This window comes from Psammomys obesus, unplaced genomic scaffold (assembly GCF_907164565.1).
Source record: "Psammomys obesus unplaced genomic scaffold, mPsaObe1.curated_primary_1811, whole genome shotgun sequence".
NCBI classification, from domain to species: domain Eukaryota; kingdom Metazoa; phylum Chordata; class Mammalia; order Rodentia; family Muridae; genus Psammomys; species Psammomys obesus.
Genome location: NW_026588752.1, coordinates 7,800,423 through 7,818,233, shown reverse-complemented (window position 1 = coordinate 7,818,233; position 17,811 = coordinate 7,800,423). Strand labels below are relative to the sequence as shown.

Here is a 17,811-nt window from a genome sequence, read left to right as displayed (position 1 = left end):
ATCCTCATCAAAGCTGTCAATAAAATATCCTTGTTGAAAACTCACTGAAGCTCCTTACTTGCCTGCAGACTGTCCCCTATTTCATAAGAGAAGGCTCAGTGAACTTGAATACTTTCTCAAGGTCGCATAGACCTGAGCATCAAGCCATCAAGTTTAGAGCTTGGCCCCAAGTTGTGGGACAAAATCAACCCACAGCTTTCCCGCTGGCTTCTGTACAAGTGCCCTGAAGGGTATGCGCGCTACTGCTCGATTAGATTTACCACAGCTAAACAAGTTAGTCTGAACCACAAGCAGGTGTCCATTTGCTGAGCACCTGCCCAGGTATCTGCAGCTTAGGAGTGACCCCTGCCATGAGCACAGTGAGGGGTCCTTGGCGTTATATGAGAATGCAGGGCTGGTATCTGGCCCAGCCAGTCTGAATTCTTGTGCACCTGGGTTCTTCCCTAGTTCGTCCGGACCGGGCTCCATCTGGTCCACCTTCCTGTTAAAGGGAGTTTTGTGTTACAGCTCCACTGCCTGGAATATGACCTGAGTGACTTATGGGGTTCACAACACCCTCAGGACCCTTAACTGTCAGTACCGCAGAGAGCACACAGGAAACCAAGTGTCCAGAATGTATATAGAAGCTAAGTTTGGTGGTTCATGCCTTCAATACGAGTGGAGGCCAGACTGGTCTACATGTCGAGTTCCAGACTAGTCACCTGAGTTCCAGACTAGCCAACCAACATCTACACAGCAAGATGTCTCAGAACAAAAACAAAATGTATGTAGAGCTTGGCATAGTGGCCCACTGCAGTCATGAGGCTAAAGCAGGAAGACTGCAAGTTTAAGGCCAATCTGCGTTATAAAGCAAGAAAGACCTCGTCTCCAAAAAAAAAAACCTCACACATGTAGGTATACTGTACAGGAGTCAAGATCCTGAGTTACTCTTTAGCCTCTGGTGGATTTGATATTATTTCATATCATGGTGAGGAATGATGTGTTTTATTGCACCCTGGTCCAAAGTACCCTGTTGGTCTTCTCAGCTGGCAGGGAGAGATGTGCTGTCAGGCTCCAAAGACTGCTGGGAGGACTCAGGCTACAGAACACAATCCGCTTGTTCCCAGCCTCTTGGTAAAGGTGATTGGCCCAGGGACACCCCTTCTTGGTGCTTTTTGATCAGGAGAACACTGCTGCTAGGAGTTGGGGAGCGCTTGTGTTCCATGATGCTGATGTCTGCCTTTCAGAGGAACTTGGAAGTATTCTTGTTTGAAGAGCTTCTTACTTGATGTTCCCCATTCTTCCCTCTGCCGTTGGTTCTTTTCTGTAGGTATCTGCACCAGTCAGGGACTCTGACCATGGAGGCCCTGGAGGACCCTCCTCCAGAGCCTGTGGAGTGCCCAGAAGAGGACATTGCTGACAAGGTAGGCACTACATGATGAAGGCTGGAAAGAGGCTATAGGCAGGATCACCAGAATGCTGTAGAGGTCAAGGGCCTGTCTGCTGTGTGCTCTGTTGGGTGGTGGGTGGTGCTTGGAAACACCTGATCTGTTGTTCACACTTGAAGTATATTATTGGGACAGCTCAGTGTAAGTGGCAATGGCGTCATCTAACTAATGAAATCCTCCGCTCAGCCCTGGCTCCCTCAAATGCCGATGTCGTCAAAGAAGGGCGTTTCATAGCGTTTGGGCACAGCAAGTCATAACAAGTAGAATCAAACAGGAGCCATAATATTTTATTATGTTTGCTTTTTGTGTGCATGTGTGTGGTTACACCAATGCTACACACGTGTGGCAGTCATAGGACAACAAAAATGAATTGGTTCTCACCTCCCTTTACCCAATGAACCAACTCACCAGACTGCCATTAGCCATTGTGCCGGTTTCTTTCATGTGAGTCCTTTCAGGGGAGCACCAAGAAGGAGATACCAGGGACGGGGTTTTCTTGGGGCATATAGTTTCAGACGGTAGAGTCCACGACTATCACAGCCAGGAGCATGGCACCAGGCAGGCTGGCGTGGCACCGGAGCAGCAACTGAGAGCTCACCTCTTGAGGAACAGTCATGAAGCAGAGTGAGCTCACTAGGAATGCTTGGGGCTTTTGAAAACTCAAAGCCTGCCTCCAGTGACACACTTCCTTTAACAAGACCACACCTCCTATTCTCCTTCCCAAACAGTTCCTTCAGCTCAGGCCAGCTATTCAAATACACAGTCTATGGGGGCCATTCTCATTCCAGCCACCACATTTTACTCCTTGGCCCCATAGTTCTGTGGCCATGTCGTAACGCAAATGAGTTTAGTCCATCTTTAAACATCCTGTCATCTGTCACAGTCTCAACATAGTTCCAAAGTCCAAAGTCTTTCTGAGTCTCAAGGTAATCTCTTTAATTGTAACCTTCGGTAAACTCAAAAAGGAAATTACAAACTTCCAGCGTGCAGTGTATATTCCATGCCAGAAGAGAGGATTAGGGCCACAGTGGGGAAATACTGAACCAAAGCAAGACCAAAACCTAGTAGATCAGACTCTAAATCTTGTAGCTCCATGTCTAGTGTAAAGGGCTTAGACGGCTTCACCCTTTCAGCTTTGCTGACTGCAGCACACTTTTTCCTCTCTTGGGCTGATCTCACTCCTTGTGTGCAGCTCTCCCTGGCAGACATTTCATGATTCCAGCACCTCCAATATCTTGGTGTCTCCAACAACATTCAGGCTTCACTTTCACAGCTTCTTGCAATGGCCTCCCTGGGACAGACTCACACACTCTTTCTCTCTCTCTTTCTCTCTCTGATAAGACACCATGACCAAGGCAACTTATAGAAGAAAGAAAGAGTTCATTTGGGGTTTGCAGTTCCAGAGGGATAGGAGTTCATCACCATTGTGGCAGGGGACATGGCAGCAGGCAGGCATGGCACTGGAGTAGCAGCTGAAAGCTTACATTGTATAGTAGCGTGTGTGCTTTTCCTCCTGGCCCCAAGCTCCCTGAATAATGACTCATGAGACTCAATGTAAATTTACAAATACTAGACCATATGACTCATGAGACTCAATGTAAATTTACAAATACTAGACCATATAGGTAGCTCATAACTTAAAATAACTCGTTTATACTAAGCTACATTCTGTCACATGGCTGATTACCTCTACTCAAGTACCATGTGTCTGTCCTCCTCACACCTTCCTGGGTGACTCTCCCATGCCTGCTCTATCCCCTAATCCATTCTGCCATCCCAGTGTCTCACCTTATATTCTACCCTTTCCTATAGGCCATAGGTTTTTTGTGTTTTTTTTTTTTTAATTCACAGGTATTGCATTTATAGAATACACAGATATTCTCTTTACAACATTGTAAGACACAGTCATAAGGTAGAGAGAGCAGTAAAAATGGTGGAGGCTTTTGAAACCTCTAAAGTCTGACCCCAGTGACATACCTCCTCCAAAAAGAACACACTTTTTAAAAAAAAATAATTTATTTAATTTTTATTTTATGTGCATTGGTGTGAAGGTGTCAGATCCCTTGGAATTTGTGTTACAGACAGTTGTGAGCTGCTATGTGGGTGCTGGAAATTGAACCTGGGTCCTTTGGAAGAGCAGACAGTGCTCTTAACCACTGAGCCATCTCTCCAGTCCCAAAACACACATCTTAAACTTCCTAGTTTTATCAACTGAGGACCACCTTCCAGCTGTATTAGTCAGGAACAGAACTTACAGAATGAATCATATTTTATATATATACATATATATATATACATATATACACACACACATATACATATGTATGTGTGTAAATATATGTGTGTGTGTGGAGAAAGAGAGAGAGATAAAGGGGATTTATTAGAATAATTTACAGCTTGTGCAACAATGGCTGTTTACCAATGGAAGGTACAAGAATCCAGTAGTTGTTCAGTCTACAAGGTTGGACCTCTCAGCTGGTCTTTTGTTTATATGAGAACCGCCCAAAAAAGTGGCCTCTGATGGCAGTGAAGGAGTGGACTTGCCAATGAGTTTGAGAGCAAGCAGGCAAAGAACAAGCTTCTTTCCTCCATGTCCTTTATATAGGCTGCCAGCAGGTGTGGCCCAGATTCAGGGTGGGCCTTTCCACTTCGAATTATTTAATTAAGAAAAATTCTCCCCTAGCATCCAGGAGGCAGAGGCAGATGATGGGTCTCTGAGTTTGAGGCCAGCCTGTCTACAGAGTGACTTCTAGGCCAGCCAGGGCTACACAGAGTAACCCTGTTTCAGAGGGTGGGGGGTGATCCCTCACAGGTGTACCCAGCCATTTGGGTTTTATTTAATTACAGATGTAGTCAAGTTGACAACCAAGAACAGTCATCACAACTTCACCCCTGGTCGACTTGACAAACAATCATATCTCCTCATGTCATGATTAACTGCCAAATGAAAACTATAACCATGTCAAAAATGATCTCTAACATGATTTAACTATCCCACATACAACCCCAAATAGGTTGTATTAACCCTTGATGGACATTCTTTTAGTATCTCAAACTTAAATATGGTAACCATTGACATTCTATTAATCTTACTTTTCATGACAAAGAAATTGAAGAAACACAAATATCTGTACAAACACATTCTTAACAAAATCAGACAGAAAAACTCATCAATTATAATCCTTGTTTTTGCAGCTGGTCACGTGGCCTTAGCAGGTATTATATCCGCCTTCTTCTACGTCCCATTCTGTATTTCTTCTACCCTCAGCAAGCATCTCAGCAGGTCTTGGCTCTTTCCTGGAGGAGTAACCCATACTGTCATTTCTGAAGGGTCTCTTCCCTTTGTCATCCTGCCTGGATTAGGCTGTTGCCGTTTCTGATAAACGTTAATCATAGGACATGATAGCACCAAGAGGTGCCCTAAAGGATCTACTGTGCAGCACACATAATCTTTCCTACCTCCATTGTGGAAAAGCAATCCAATTTTCCTTGGTAATCTGAATCAGTCTCCCCTCCTAACACTGTTCTTCCTTTCTTAGCCTATTGGCTTAAGACCTCCATAAGCCCCTTCTCTAACTGGAGGGTCAAAATGTTTCTTGGGATTTTCCCAAATCTGCATCAATTCAGAGCCAGTCTCTAACAGATCAGGGAACATCAGGCTGTTTCCTTTTCCCTAATGTGCAGTTACCCTTGTAAAGGCCCACAGGCCCCTCTGGGGAAGGACAGATGAAAGACTAACAGCAAACTCTTAGATAGATTATTAAGGCCTTCATCAGGAGAACCTGGCCATCCCTTCATTCAAGGGATTTCTGAATATCCAAACTGGCTCAAGTCTGGAAATTGGATCACAGGCCTAAATTCCCTTTTGCTATAATCAATGTAGCCTTCTTTCTTTTATTTGTTTAGAGTTTTTCTGCTTATATAGATCAAACAGAAATGCAGTTGGCTTCTCATCTGTTTCCTTCCTGGAGACGTCACGATTAATGAGCCAGTACCAAAGGTCCATGCCAGCATAAAAATTACTTTGCCTATGCTGAGCATCGCCATAAGTAGATCACCTTACCTTTGGCACTTCAGTGCTGCCACCTGGCCCCTGCTGCTTCTGGCCCAGTTAAACCCACAATGTATTTAATTCTTCCAGCCTAAGGTCTGGAACAAGGAAAAGGGCGGCAGTAAAGCTCTTCAGATGTGCTGGTGCCCCTCGCCATTTTTGTCTTACACTGTTAATGAAGGGTATGTCTTCTCCGCCTCCCCACTGTGGAGGATTAGGCCTACACAGCTTCCCACTCTGGCATTACAGTTTCCCGGAGCCCTAAAATCCCTTCATCAGCACTAAGCCAAAAGACATACCTCCAATTCCTTTTCAGTAGGCCATCTTTTGACAAATGCTTCGGCCACCATTCAAACTTTTGACACTTTTTTTGGGGGACGGGGGACATTGTTCAGGACAGTTTTCTCTGTGTAGCTCTGGGTGTCCTGGACCTCTATCTGTGAACCAGGATGTCCTGGGACTCACAGAGATCCACGTCCATCTGCCTCTCTGGTGCTGGGATTAAAGCCACCACCACTTGGCTTTTGACTGCCCCCCCCCCCATTTTTTGGAACTGTGAAAGCTTCCATATTAAACTTAGACTCTCCATTCTGTGGGTCCATATGAATAAACTCAGCTTGATTCAATTTTATGATCCTTCCACCATCACCCCACACGCTTAAAATCCATTCCTGCTCACATTCCCCAGACTTCTGCTTGAAGGAATTAGCAAACTCATTAAGCCCTTCAGCAGTGTAGTGCACCTCCTCGTGGACAACACTTTCTACCTCCCCTCTAGGAGCCTGCTTAGCCTGTAGTCTGGTTATAGGTCTTATAGGTCTAGTGGCAGCGACTGGTCGGCCCCGAGGGACATCAGTATTGTGTTGCCTGGCATCTCCTTAGAGACAGTCGCTGTTGGTTTACCAGACAACGAAGGATCAGTTTCTTCAGTCAAAGGCACAAAAGGCAACATTTCGGAGTTTTGGGGTGGGAGTAGATTTTCTGCTGGGGAGAATACATCAGATAAGATAAACCCATGAGAACCAGAGGGGTCAAAGTTCTCAGCCTCAGTAGGCTTCTCCCTCACATCCCCATCTCAAGTCACAGGATCCCATCCTTTACCAGCTAAAGCCTTCGCTTTAACTCCTGGCACCCTCCGAGGCTGGAACTCACAGGTGTGCCCAGCTGCTGGCGTTTTAGCTAATTCCAACCAAGAATGGCTGTCATACCAGCTCTTCAAATACATGAGCCCTTTGAGGCCACTTTCACTCTAAACACCACAGAAATAACTCCACCACGGGCTTGCCTGTGTACGTTGCTGAAGCCTGGCCAGGAGCCTCACTTGTGGTCATCTGCCTTTGCCAAGGGCCAGTGAGAATCTAGTAAGGGTGGCAGCAATAATCCTCCCGGGTGTCTTTTGTACCTGGCAGGTGTAAGTGCCTTGCTTTGCCTTCCCTGCACCTCATCTTACAGGCCACTTCGCTCACCCTGTATCTCATCTCTGCCTGTACTCATATGATTCCCACGTGGGTTTCCCTGCAGCCAGCCAGTTTCCTCTGTACTCTGCTCCACATTCACCTGTGCCTCCTTTGCCTGGCACCCTCCTGGCCTCCAACCTGCCTTGCCTCCTCCTGTTTCTACCAGGCCTCTTCTGCTTCCCCTCTCCTAGTATCCAGACACAGTTGCAATATCCCTTTCTCTACAGCATCTTCAGAGTCTTACCCTGTGTTCTGAGGCTGACTCCTCTTTCTGCTTGACTCTTTCTCCTTATGTTCTCTCCTGAAGGAGGGAAAGACATAGACATGGCCATTTCTATTCCTATTGTCCCCAGACATCTGGCCTCCTCCAGTGTTTTGTTTGGTAGTTGAGTCTCACATGTGAATGTGTGTGTGAGCCTCATGGTGAGCCATGCACAAGCCAGAAGGTACTCTTGGTACCAACTAGAGTGTGGATTACCAGTGACATTTGCCCTTGTTCTGTTGAGTTGGCTGTGACCCTGTGAGCATTGCATTGCTGTGGATCTATGGAAATTCCCATGCTGCCCCAGATGTCCCATGGGGGGGCCCAGCTTCAGCCTCTTCCTACTTGTTCCTCAGGTAGTCATCTCTTTATGTAGGTCATCTTCCTGGAGAGACGGGTGTCCGAGCTGGAGAAGGACAGTGCAGCTGCTGGGGAGCAGCATGGCAGGCTGAGGCAAGAGAACCTCCAGCTGGTACACAGGTAAGTGTGGCCTGTGGCCTGTGGCCCGGCCCTGCCTCTAGCCACCACAGCATCACTCATACCCTATTCATCATTCCCTGCCTCACCAGGCAGAGAGCTAGTTCGCAACTGGTACCACCCATCCATTCGCATGCTGGCTGGGTACCAGGCATGGCCAGGGGACTATAGCGGGTTGAGCTGAGACTCTGCAGATATCTGTCACAATGTCATAGACAGTAGGTCCCTAGAAAAGTGAGCGAGGGTACTACTTGCTTGTATGCAAGCAAGATAGTTCTATCTGCCAGGAGCAGTTAGGGAGGTATACCTTAAAATGGAGAGCTGGGCATGGTATTGCAGACACACAGTTCAGATACTTGGGAGGTAGGAGGATGGCAACTTCAAGCATATTCTTGGCTATACAGTGAGTCTAAGACCAACCTAAGATATAGGGAATGGTGCTAGGGAAATCATTTAGTCAGTAAAGTGTGTGCCTTGGCAAACATGGGGACCTGCGTTCTAACCCCACATCCCTGTAAAAATGTTAGGCACAAGGGCATAATCCCAGCATTGGGGAGGTAGAAACAGGAAGATGCTTGGGGCTTGCAGCTGGTCTGTGTAATCAGTGAGCTTCAGAGGAATTAGACAGTGTTCCTGAGGATGACACCGAAGTTGTCCGCTGCCCTCCACACGCATGTGCAACACACATGTGCATGCGCTCACACACAAGTTTTAAAATTTTAAAACAAGGCACTGGAGAGATGGCTCTGCAGTTAAGAGCACTAGCTGCTCTTCCAGAGGATCCAGCATCCTTTTCTAGCCTCCACTGACAACTGCACACATGTGGTATACAGACATACATGGAGGCAAAACAGCCACATACATAAAATAAATCTTTAAAAAAAAAATTCACGTGGAGAGAGTGGCTTAGTTAGTGGGGCATGTGCTGCATACGGCTCTGAGTTCAAAATGGACCCACCAAGTGGGAGGGCATCATTGTACTCAGAGCCCATGCAGGTCAGTGTTCGGCAGCACCTAGTACTCTTCATGAAGTTGACCCGGGGTCTGTCTGCAGCTGGTTTAGAGTCTGGGAGCCTCTGATGACTATTACTGAGAACCTGGCCTGGGGGAACCTGGCATTCCCACCTTGGCATTGGTCCTGGGTTGAGTCTCCTGAGGCTCTTGTTGCCCTCTTCATCCTTCAGTAACTCTTAGAGCCAGATACTTTCTCCATTTTGCAGAAGAGGAAATGGAGTCAGTGCAGTTTACATGGCTGGCCTGGCCCTCAGAGGACACCAGGTAGGGGCTTTGGGGCTGAGGACTGAGCCCCATCCTGGACGAACAGGTAAGGAAGCTACTGTGCAGGGCCATGGGTGGCCTCTGTCCATGGCCTCTGTGCACCTCAGCCTTTTCAAGTGACTTAGCCTAAAGGTAAACTGAACAGGAAGTCAGGTTGCACGGTGTCCTCCCATGGGCACACATGCAAGCAAAACACCCATGCACATAAACTAAAAGTAAATAACCTTTAAACAAGAAATGAAGAGGAGCCACGTCTGGGTTTGTGTGCCTGTAACAGCAGCTCTTAGGAGGTGGAGGCACAAGGATTAGGAGCCCTTACAGGTGTGTTCTGAGTGTGGCTGGCCTGCACTGGCCTGTGCTGCTGCTCTTCACGCTCTCTGTGATCTGTTTCTCACCCTGGATGTCTCCATGTGGCTCTCAAAGGTATCTGTGACTTAACTTTCCATCTTCATCTCTGAGAAATGGGTATGCGTGTGTGCATGCACACATGTTGATTTTCTTTCCACCTGTGTTTTCTGGGACTCAGACTCAGGTAGTTAGTCTGTTGCCACCCTTTAGGGGAATTCTAAAGTTCTCTCTATAGTCTCTTTTTTCATCAGCCTTTACTTCTTTTGGTCATAATATATATTCTAGAACTTTAATCTTCTTCATTTTCATAATCTCTAATATTATCTTTTGTTCCTTTTTACCTTATGTAATATCTTCAGTTTTGAATTTGAAACTTTCTTTTCTACTTTAATTTTCTTACTCATTTTTCACTTCTTCCTTTTCTCCCAATCCTGTCCCTCATTGGAGTCAGCTCAGGGTCTTGTATATGCTGAACAGGTACTCTACTTCTGAGCCACACCCTCCTATTGTGAGTTTCTCAGAGTGGTTTTTGGTTTAGTTTTTCGAGACAGGGTTTCTCTCTGTAGCTTTGCCTGTCCTGGACTCACTTTGTAGAACAGGCTGGCCTCAAACTCAACGGAGATCCGCCTGCCTCTGCCTCTCAAGTGCTGTGATCACAGGCGTGCACCACCTCACCTGGCTTTAAGACTGCCGTTCTTCCCATAGCATGCCAGTCTTATTTCCTCACAGCAGCAGACATGCAGCTTTCCAGACTGTATGACATGTTTCTTCATTGTTCTGCAAACCCTCTGTACTGCCTGGTGCTCCTCGCTGGTCGTCATTTTCATATACCAAAGAGGAGCTGAGGTGCACATGCAGGGTTCTAGCTTTTTCACAGCTGTGGGCAGGGCTGGCAGTACTTTTCTCCAGGACTGTCTCTGACCATCCCTGTCTTCTGCAGGAAGCCAGGAAGGGGCAGAGCCTCAAGCCTATAAACAGTCCTGTGTTCTTCTCTTAAGTGATCCTGGTGGGGGCCAGGTGCAGAGTGAATCCTCTCTAGGAGCTGGTCTCCTAGAGAGCTCCTCAAGGGTATGGAAGCCTCGCTACAGTCTGACTGTGCCCTCTGAAGTCTCTACTTGCCTCAGCAATAAGGACTTCCTGTCACATTTGCTTTCTGCAGAGTTCTGTGGCCCTTTCACCCCAACACTTTCTGCCTCTTCCGGTCGTACATGTCGGAGCTTGTAGCGGCCATCCCAAGATGGCTGCTGCCTGGTTCGTGCACAGTGCCTCAGAACAACCCTTCCTCTGCCTTCAGACATGCACATCTCCTCCCCTTTGCCTTTAGAGCCAATGCCCTGGAAGAGCAGCTGAAGGAGCAGGAGCTCAGAGCCCAGGAGAGGGTCCTGGAAGAAACCAGGAAGCAGAAGGAGCTCCTGTGCAAGATGGAACGTGAGAAGAGCATCGAGATCGAGAACCTGCAGGCCAGGTGAGCAAAGCTCTGATGCAGGCAGGAGAAGCCTCGTCTCCCTGGGAGGTACAGCATCTAGGAGAAGCTTAAAAATAGAAAAAGGGGCAATCAGCCAGCCAGTGGTGGTGCACACCTTTAATCCCAGCACTCTGGAGACAGAGGCAGGCAGATCCCTGCGTTAAAGGACAGTCATGGCTACACAGAGAAACTGTGTCTCAAAAAAAAAAAAGTTTAATTATATTAATTTGTTTTTGTGCATGCATCTACATGTGTGGAGGTCAAGAGGACAACCTGAGGCAACCATTTCTCTCCTGCTACCATGTGGGTTTGGGGCATTAAACCCAGGTGGGCTGGCCAGCCTGGTATACACAGACTTCATTCTCCCATATCCCAGAAAATACCAATTTTTATTTTAAGAGAATTTGGCAGAGTCACTTTTGTGTTCACTTGGAACTGACACCATAGATGCTTCGTCCATTAATAGTCACATTCCAGGAGCAACTGATACACCCACACACTGAGGAGCTGTGCCAAGGGGACACTGGGGCCAACTGCAAGAGCTTTAGTGACCAGAGCCGTGAGTGGCAGTGGCGACAGTCCCAGGAGGATAGCCAGGGTGTAAATGAGATGGGCAGGAGTCCTGAGCCACACGGTCAGCCTGTGTGTGTATTTTGCTCCCAGAGGACTACCAAATATTGTCTTTCAACACTCCTCCAGGAGCTTGTGTGGGGCCCTCTCGGGGTGTGAACTAAGAGGCTAGTAGAGAGATACCTAGCAGACACACCTTGGCCAAGTGGTGACAGTGCCGATTAACAGTGTAGCCCAGCTGGGTATAGATTGTGATGTGCCACAGTGACAGAAGGAAAAGCAAGTCAGAGACTCTACACTGTCTACAGTTTTTCTATAAAACTAACATTCCTAAACCCAATGTACCTTTAAAAGCCATCATGGCCAGTGCAAGGTAGCACACACCTGTAATCCCAGCATTCAGGAGATAGAAGCTAGTGAATCAGGAATTCAGAGTCATTCATGTCTACACAGGAAGGCTGAGGCCAATCAGGCGTTTATAACACGCTATCTCAAAAGACGACAGACAGCAAAAAAGCTGGGTGCGGAGGTAAGGACTAGCTGCGGCACTTGGAATTATCATGGGTCACAAAACAGCTCCCTTGTCCTATGGAGGCACACTGCAGGTCCCAACCTGTTCTCGGGTCCTAGGTTGCAGCAGCTGGATGAGGAGAACAGCGAGCTGCGGTCCTGTACACCTTGTCTGAAGGCCAATATCGAGCGTCTGGAAGAGGTGAGCTGCTGGCCTGGTGCTTGTGGGGAAGGCCCTGCCTCAAATAAATGCTGTCCTCGACCCTCTGCCTGTCACACCAGCATGGAGCCAGGGCCTGTGGCCAGGGCCTTCAAAACAGAGGAGGGCAGGGCAGGCTGGCAACACGGGGCCCTGCTGTGCTCAAATGTGAAGGAACTGCTGTTCAGACATTTTGCCCAACCCAGCCTTTCAGCTCTCCCACAGCCCTGGAATCTGCAGGCCCAGAGCCCACACTGTGAACTATTGTCTGAGGTGACTAGAATATGGGTCTTGCACATTACCAGGCAGAGGCAATACTGTTACCTTGTGTTCAAGTCTTTCTCCGAGAGGCACCCTCACAGAGCCCTCTGGGAAGCTCTGAAGTGAGGGTGTTTTCAGCCTACATAGGGTCTGACTCCTCTAATCCAGAGGAGGAGCCAAGCAGAAGCATCCACCAGATGCTAGGCTAGATGTTGTCCATATGAAGGTCCCATGGCCACAAGACAGGGCAGCTTTGCCAGAATGACAGGAAAGTCCAGATAGTCCTGCTGTGGACTGAGAGTGGGAGCCACGACGCCTGTCTCTGCATAGGAGAGCGATGGTCTGGAGCACAGGCCATTGGGTCAGGCTGCATGTAGGGGTAAAGCAGTGCCACTGCCTGTGCACACAAGTGTCTGTCTTTGCAGGAGAAGCAGAAGATGCTGGATGAGATTGAAGAGCTGACACAGCGGCTCAGTGAAGAGCAGGAGAATAAGAGGAAGATGGGGGATAAGCTGAGCCACGAGCGACATCAATTCCAGAGAGACAAGGAAGCAACTCAGGAGGTGAGCTGGGCCCTTTGTCCCCTCCCCGTGGTCCCATATTGTCTAATGTAGCCTGCTCTCTGATGGAGGCCAGGAAACTGTTCTGTTTCCTGCCACTCTGGGCAATGCCACTGGTGTGTAGTTGTCTCTTGGAACACAGGTCAGCATCCTCCCAGGAGAGGGTGGTCAGGGCAACCAGCCTTGTGTTTGCCTCACAGCTGATCGAGGACCTCCGCAAGCAGCTAGAACATCTACAGCTCCTCAGACTGGAGGTGGAGCAGCGGAGGGGCCGCAGCAGCAGCCTGGGCCTGCAGGAGTACAACAGCCGTGCCCGGGAAAGCGAGCTCGAGCAGGAGGTCCGCAGGCTCAAACAGGTGTGACTCTGCCCTGGCACCTACCCTCACAGAAGCTCCCGGGAGGCTGGCCTGAGAACGGGCACCAAGCTGGGGTCCTTTCTGGCAGGGCCTTGTTCCAGCAGGGAGCATATAGCTCAGTGTGACACTGTCATGTCCCCTAGGACAACCGCAACCTGAAGGAGCAAAACGATGAGCTGAATGGACAGATCATCACCCTCAGCATCCAGGGTGCCAAGAGCCTCTTCTCCACATCCTTCTCAGAATCTCTGGCTGCTGAGATCAGCTCTGTCTCCCGAGATGAGGTAACTTGCCTCGCCTTTGTAGAACCCTAGGCAATAACCCATTTATACAGCTCCCATGCCCTCTCTGTACTGACTCTTTGCTTTCCTGCAGCTCATGGAAGCAATCCAGAAGCAGGAGGAGATAAACTTCCGCCTGCAAGACTACATTGACAGGATTATTGTGGCCATCCTGGAAACCAACCCATCCATCCTAGAGGTCAAATAGGACATCTTAGCCCAGTTTGGGCTGGTTATAGACTCCACAGCACCCCAGAGCGGCCCTGTCTTGCCACAACAAGAGCCAAGACCAGCTGGTCCTACTGCTTACCAAGCCTAGGGTGTATGTGCCCTCATGCAGCTGGACTGGGATCTTAAAAGAAGGGCTGCAGAGGGCTATACGAAGGAAGAAAGGGAAGTCCACAGCAGCCGAGGAGTTCAGAGCCTGGGCTCTCTGAACGTCAGGATGCCAGGGCCTCCCACCACAAGCCGGCTTAGCCGATAGCACCCATGTCTGCTCAGCAGTATGCACATATGTGGGGATGGTCTCTCAGGCCGGGATGGGCCCTTTGATGACTCTCTGGCCCACCCCTCTTCTTGCTATGCAGCCTGTTAGGAAGAGAGGGAGAAAATGAATCCTCACCTCAGTTGCTGCCTCTCACTCATGTTGACATGGTGCCACCCAAGCTTGGCCATTCCCACATTGTATGCAAGCTGAGGACTCAAAGTTGGACATAGACATGGTAGCGCTGGAAAGACAGGCAGCAAAGATGGCACACGTGGGGCCTGGTCTGGAGCTACAGGCCACCTATTCTCCTTGCGCTGCTCAGGCCATCTTCCAGCAGATGGGCTTCCATTCACCTTTGGACCCAGGGCCTCCAAGCCACACAGCCATTCTTTGGCCAGACCCTCACTACAGTAACTCATCAGCTCTGGTCCTCTTGTGGGGGCTAGAGCAGCTAGTTCATTCTGACTACGGAACTCACTTTCTGGACTGGTGAACACTGTCGGCCTTTCTGATCCCAGGTGCAGGTGCTGCTTCTCCTCAGGTGTGGCCTACCCTGGCTCCTGGGCCCACACTCTCCTCAGACTGACTTTACTGCCTTGGGAAAAGTTTATATTTCCCAGACAATAGTCAAGGCCTCTGGAACCAAGTTTCCTTCTCTGATTCTGAGTTTAACTCTCTGGGTGTCTCCCAGAGGTTTATCTGGGTGTCATTTTAATGGTGGATGGGTGGAGGAGGCTCTGCATAGACCCAGAGGTAGAGGAAGGCTTGCTGCCTGCCCCTGCACTACCCACAGAGCTGCAGTAACCATAGGCATCTGGGCCCGAGCCTGAGCACTAGCTGGAGTCCGGACATACCAACCGAGACCATACCATAGGCTGTGTGAGTGTGTGTGTGGGTGAGCGTGTGCGCATGCATGAGTGTGCACACGGGTGTGAGTGTATGTGTGCTCCTGCCCACACATGCTGCCCTGCATCCCTTCACTGCCTCCCCTCCCCCTTGCCTACCTTATACAGTACGGTTTAAGATGTTGCCTCGTATTGTACATTTTGGGGAAAGCCTTGTGTGTAAATCAGTGTAAACTTGGAAGACAGATTTTTCTATCATGTAGAGTAGGTATTTTTTATAGACTGAAGGTTGATCAATTTTTTAATACTTTCCAGAGAGAAAACTATCTGTGTATACATAAGAAATATATATATATATATATGTATAATATATCAATACTGGAGCCCTGCCTTTCTGTGCCCAGGTCCAAGCCCTGTATAAGGTCTTGTGGCCTGTCTGCTGTTTGCCCTGCAGTGCTCACTGTAAACACAGGTCTCCAGGAGACACTGGGAAACACCAATCACCAACTTGCTCAATGCACCTGCTTCAGCTCCCTGAGAAGTAGCTCTTCCTCCGGGGCGTGGAGGGATGGGAGGCCAAGAGGATTCTGTCCCATGTGTCAGCCACCACAGATTAAAGCTGTTACTGCACACAGAGGCCGCCTCCTTTCTCCACAGGGGTGGTGGGCTGGGTGGCAATGGTCATGGCCTTTGTCTTCCCCGGGTTTCTAGGGAGATGATGTTGGTCATTTAAGTACAGGCCATGGGAGACCCTCAGTTTTCTGCCTTAATTGAGTTGGGCCTACCCCGAGGCCCCAGGATTGCTCCTCTAGGATGGGCTACTACTTCCTGGGCAGCGTCAGGATCCTGAAGTGAGTAGCTCTGTTGACAGTCACTTCTTAAAGGCAAGATTCCAGTGACCTCCAGCAGCCCCTTAATGGTAGGACCTGTGCCCCGAATACAGCCCAGAGGGGTGACCTGGAGCCTTAGTTGAGATTGGCAAGTGGGAAGAGGGGGAACGATAGCTATGGATATCACAGATCTCAGGCACAGTGTCTTAGCCCCGGGCTACATATCCTGTGTCAAAGAGGAGTCACTGTGTAGTGGGGTCAGTGTTCAGAGCCACAGAGAACAGGAGGAGGAAGAGCCCCAGGAGGGGCCAACACGGAACACAAAAGCAGGGTAGGGAGGAGGCAAAGGCCAGAGGACAGGTGTGGCTCAGTGGCCAGACTGAAGGGCTGAAGAGCATCTGAAGAGTTTGGGTGGCACTGTAGTCACTGACACTGCACATCACCAGAGCCGAAAACCGTACACCTGTTGCACTCCCGCCCAGGTTCTATGTGCATGCACCTGTTGCCTTCCTGCCCGGGTTCTATCTATCTGCATTTGATTGGCAGCAGCAAGGCCTCTCTGTGCCTAGGAGAAGCCGGGAACAAGGAGGACATCCCACCACAGCCTGGCAGCTCCTCCGCTTATTGTCCATTCAACCAGTGGAAGATTCTGAGGGAACCAAGTCCAAGGAAGATAGCTCCCCATTTGGGATATGGTGTAGGGGGATCTCTTGGTTGAAATGGGTTGTCAGTAGAAACATTCCAGAAAAAGCTGTCTAAGAGTTTCTTGTAGGAGGCCAGCAGTATGCCTAAGGATAATTCCAGAAGATGGCATTCCCCTAGCAGACTTCTCACTCTACCTCTGATGGTAGGGGGTATGGAGGGAGTGGCCACAGGGCTTGCCAACTCCTGAGCCTGCAGCAAGGGGAACTCTTTTTTTTTTTTTTTTTTCCTCCCAAGGCAGATCCTGGCTCCAGCTGGCTCCTGACATTACTCATATCTTTCCAGTCTTTGTAAATATACGTTAGAGAACAGCATAAACGAAGCTTGTCCTCTGCAAATTTAAATTGACACTAGCCTCCCTGACCACCCTGAGGAATACCCACTATTGGTCGGCCCAGGAAAGTTCTTAGACCTATCTGCCCTGAACTTGCTGGCATTTTGGAACCTGGAAGAAGTCCAGAGCACAGCAGGAATTTTAGCCAGGAACCTCCATTTGTGTTCATTATGAGGTTGGTGTTCATAGGTCACTCGTGGAAGACAGAGAAACTTTGACCAGACTGGCTGGCCTGCCTAGTGTATCAAGCTTCCTGAGTGTTCATCCAATGTGATCTTGACTCTGTAAAAGCTTCTGAGTCTCTTTCTAACCTAGGGTTTCACAAGTGCTGCACAAGCCTTGGAGCTGAACTGTATCTACTGCAAGCACCTTTATAACTGTACCTTTTTGTTTTGTTTATTGGGTAGGGTCTTAAGTGATTTGGGTTGTCCTCCAACTCACTATGTAATCGAGGATGGCCCTGACTTTCCTCTCTCCACCTCCCAAGTGTTGGGAATCATAGGTCTGTCCCACAGCTCCCACCTCCCTCTCTCTGAGAAAGAATCTCACTTTGTAGCCCTGGCTGGCCTCAAAACTTGCCTGCCTGCCTGCCTCTGCCTCCCAAGTGCAAGTGCTGTGATTAAAGGAGTTTACACCATGCCCCAGCTCTTTACTTTTTGAGACAAATCCTATTGTTCATGCTGGCCTTGAACTTACTTTCTAGCCCAGGTCAACTTTGAACTTAGGACCCTTCTGCCTCAACCTCTTGACAGGACTATGCAGCTATGCCCAAACTAGGTTCGTTTTCTTTGTTGCTATGTCCCCAAAGCTCAGAACAGTGTTGGGTCCCATCTGCTCAGGACTCGGGGTTGTTGATCGGTGGCTTCTGTCCCTGCAGAGGTCTCTCTGCCCTTCTACAGGCTTTTCTATGGTCCAACCACTCATCAGGGTTGTATCTTCTGGCCCATACTACAATAACAGAGATTATGGCTCAGTTAACAAGCTGGAATAACCCAACAAAACCTTCCGTGTGATAATCTTATTAGGGTGGTGCATCATGGCACTAGTGACGATCCACAGTGACCAGAGATGCTGCAAAGGCCTGTCCTGGATCCATCTGGGTCGTTGCTCT

At 48.9% G+C, this 17,811-nt stretch overlaps 1 protein-coding gene across 4 annotated transcripts in view; it reads left to right on the top strand.

Annotated features, from left to right (window-relative positions):
- The window catches only part of Rab11fip3 (RAB11 family interacting protein 3), a 79,031-nt gene extending 63,563 nt beyond the window's left edge, over positions 1-15,468 (top strand). For 3 of the 4 annotated variants that reach the window (XM_055604472.1, XM_055604471.1, XM_055604470.1), the window contains 8 exons: positions 1,310-1,403; positions 7,574-7,677; positions 10,625-10,765; positions 11,966-12,047; positions 12,731-12,868; positions 13,066-13,221; positions 13,365-13,505; positions 13,597-15,468. In XM_055604472.1, coding sequence (XP_055460447.1) covers positions 1,310-1,403; positions 7,574-7,677; positions 10,625-10,765; positions 11,966-12,047; positions 12,731-12,868; positions 13,066-13,221; positions 13,365-13,505; positions 13,597-13,710 — 970 coding nt within the window. In that variant the 3' untranslated portion in view covers positions 13,711-15,468. Of the gene's footprint in view, positions 1-1,309; positions 1,404-7,573; positions 7,678-8,894; positions 10,509-10,624; positions 10,766-11,965; positions 12,048-12,730; positions 12,869-13,065; positions 13,222-13,364; positions 13,506-13,596 lie in introns of those variants that run through there. The other variant, XM_055604473.1, reaches the window with a different exon arrangement.
- Positions 15,469-17,811: the final 2,343 nt, after the last annotated feature.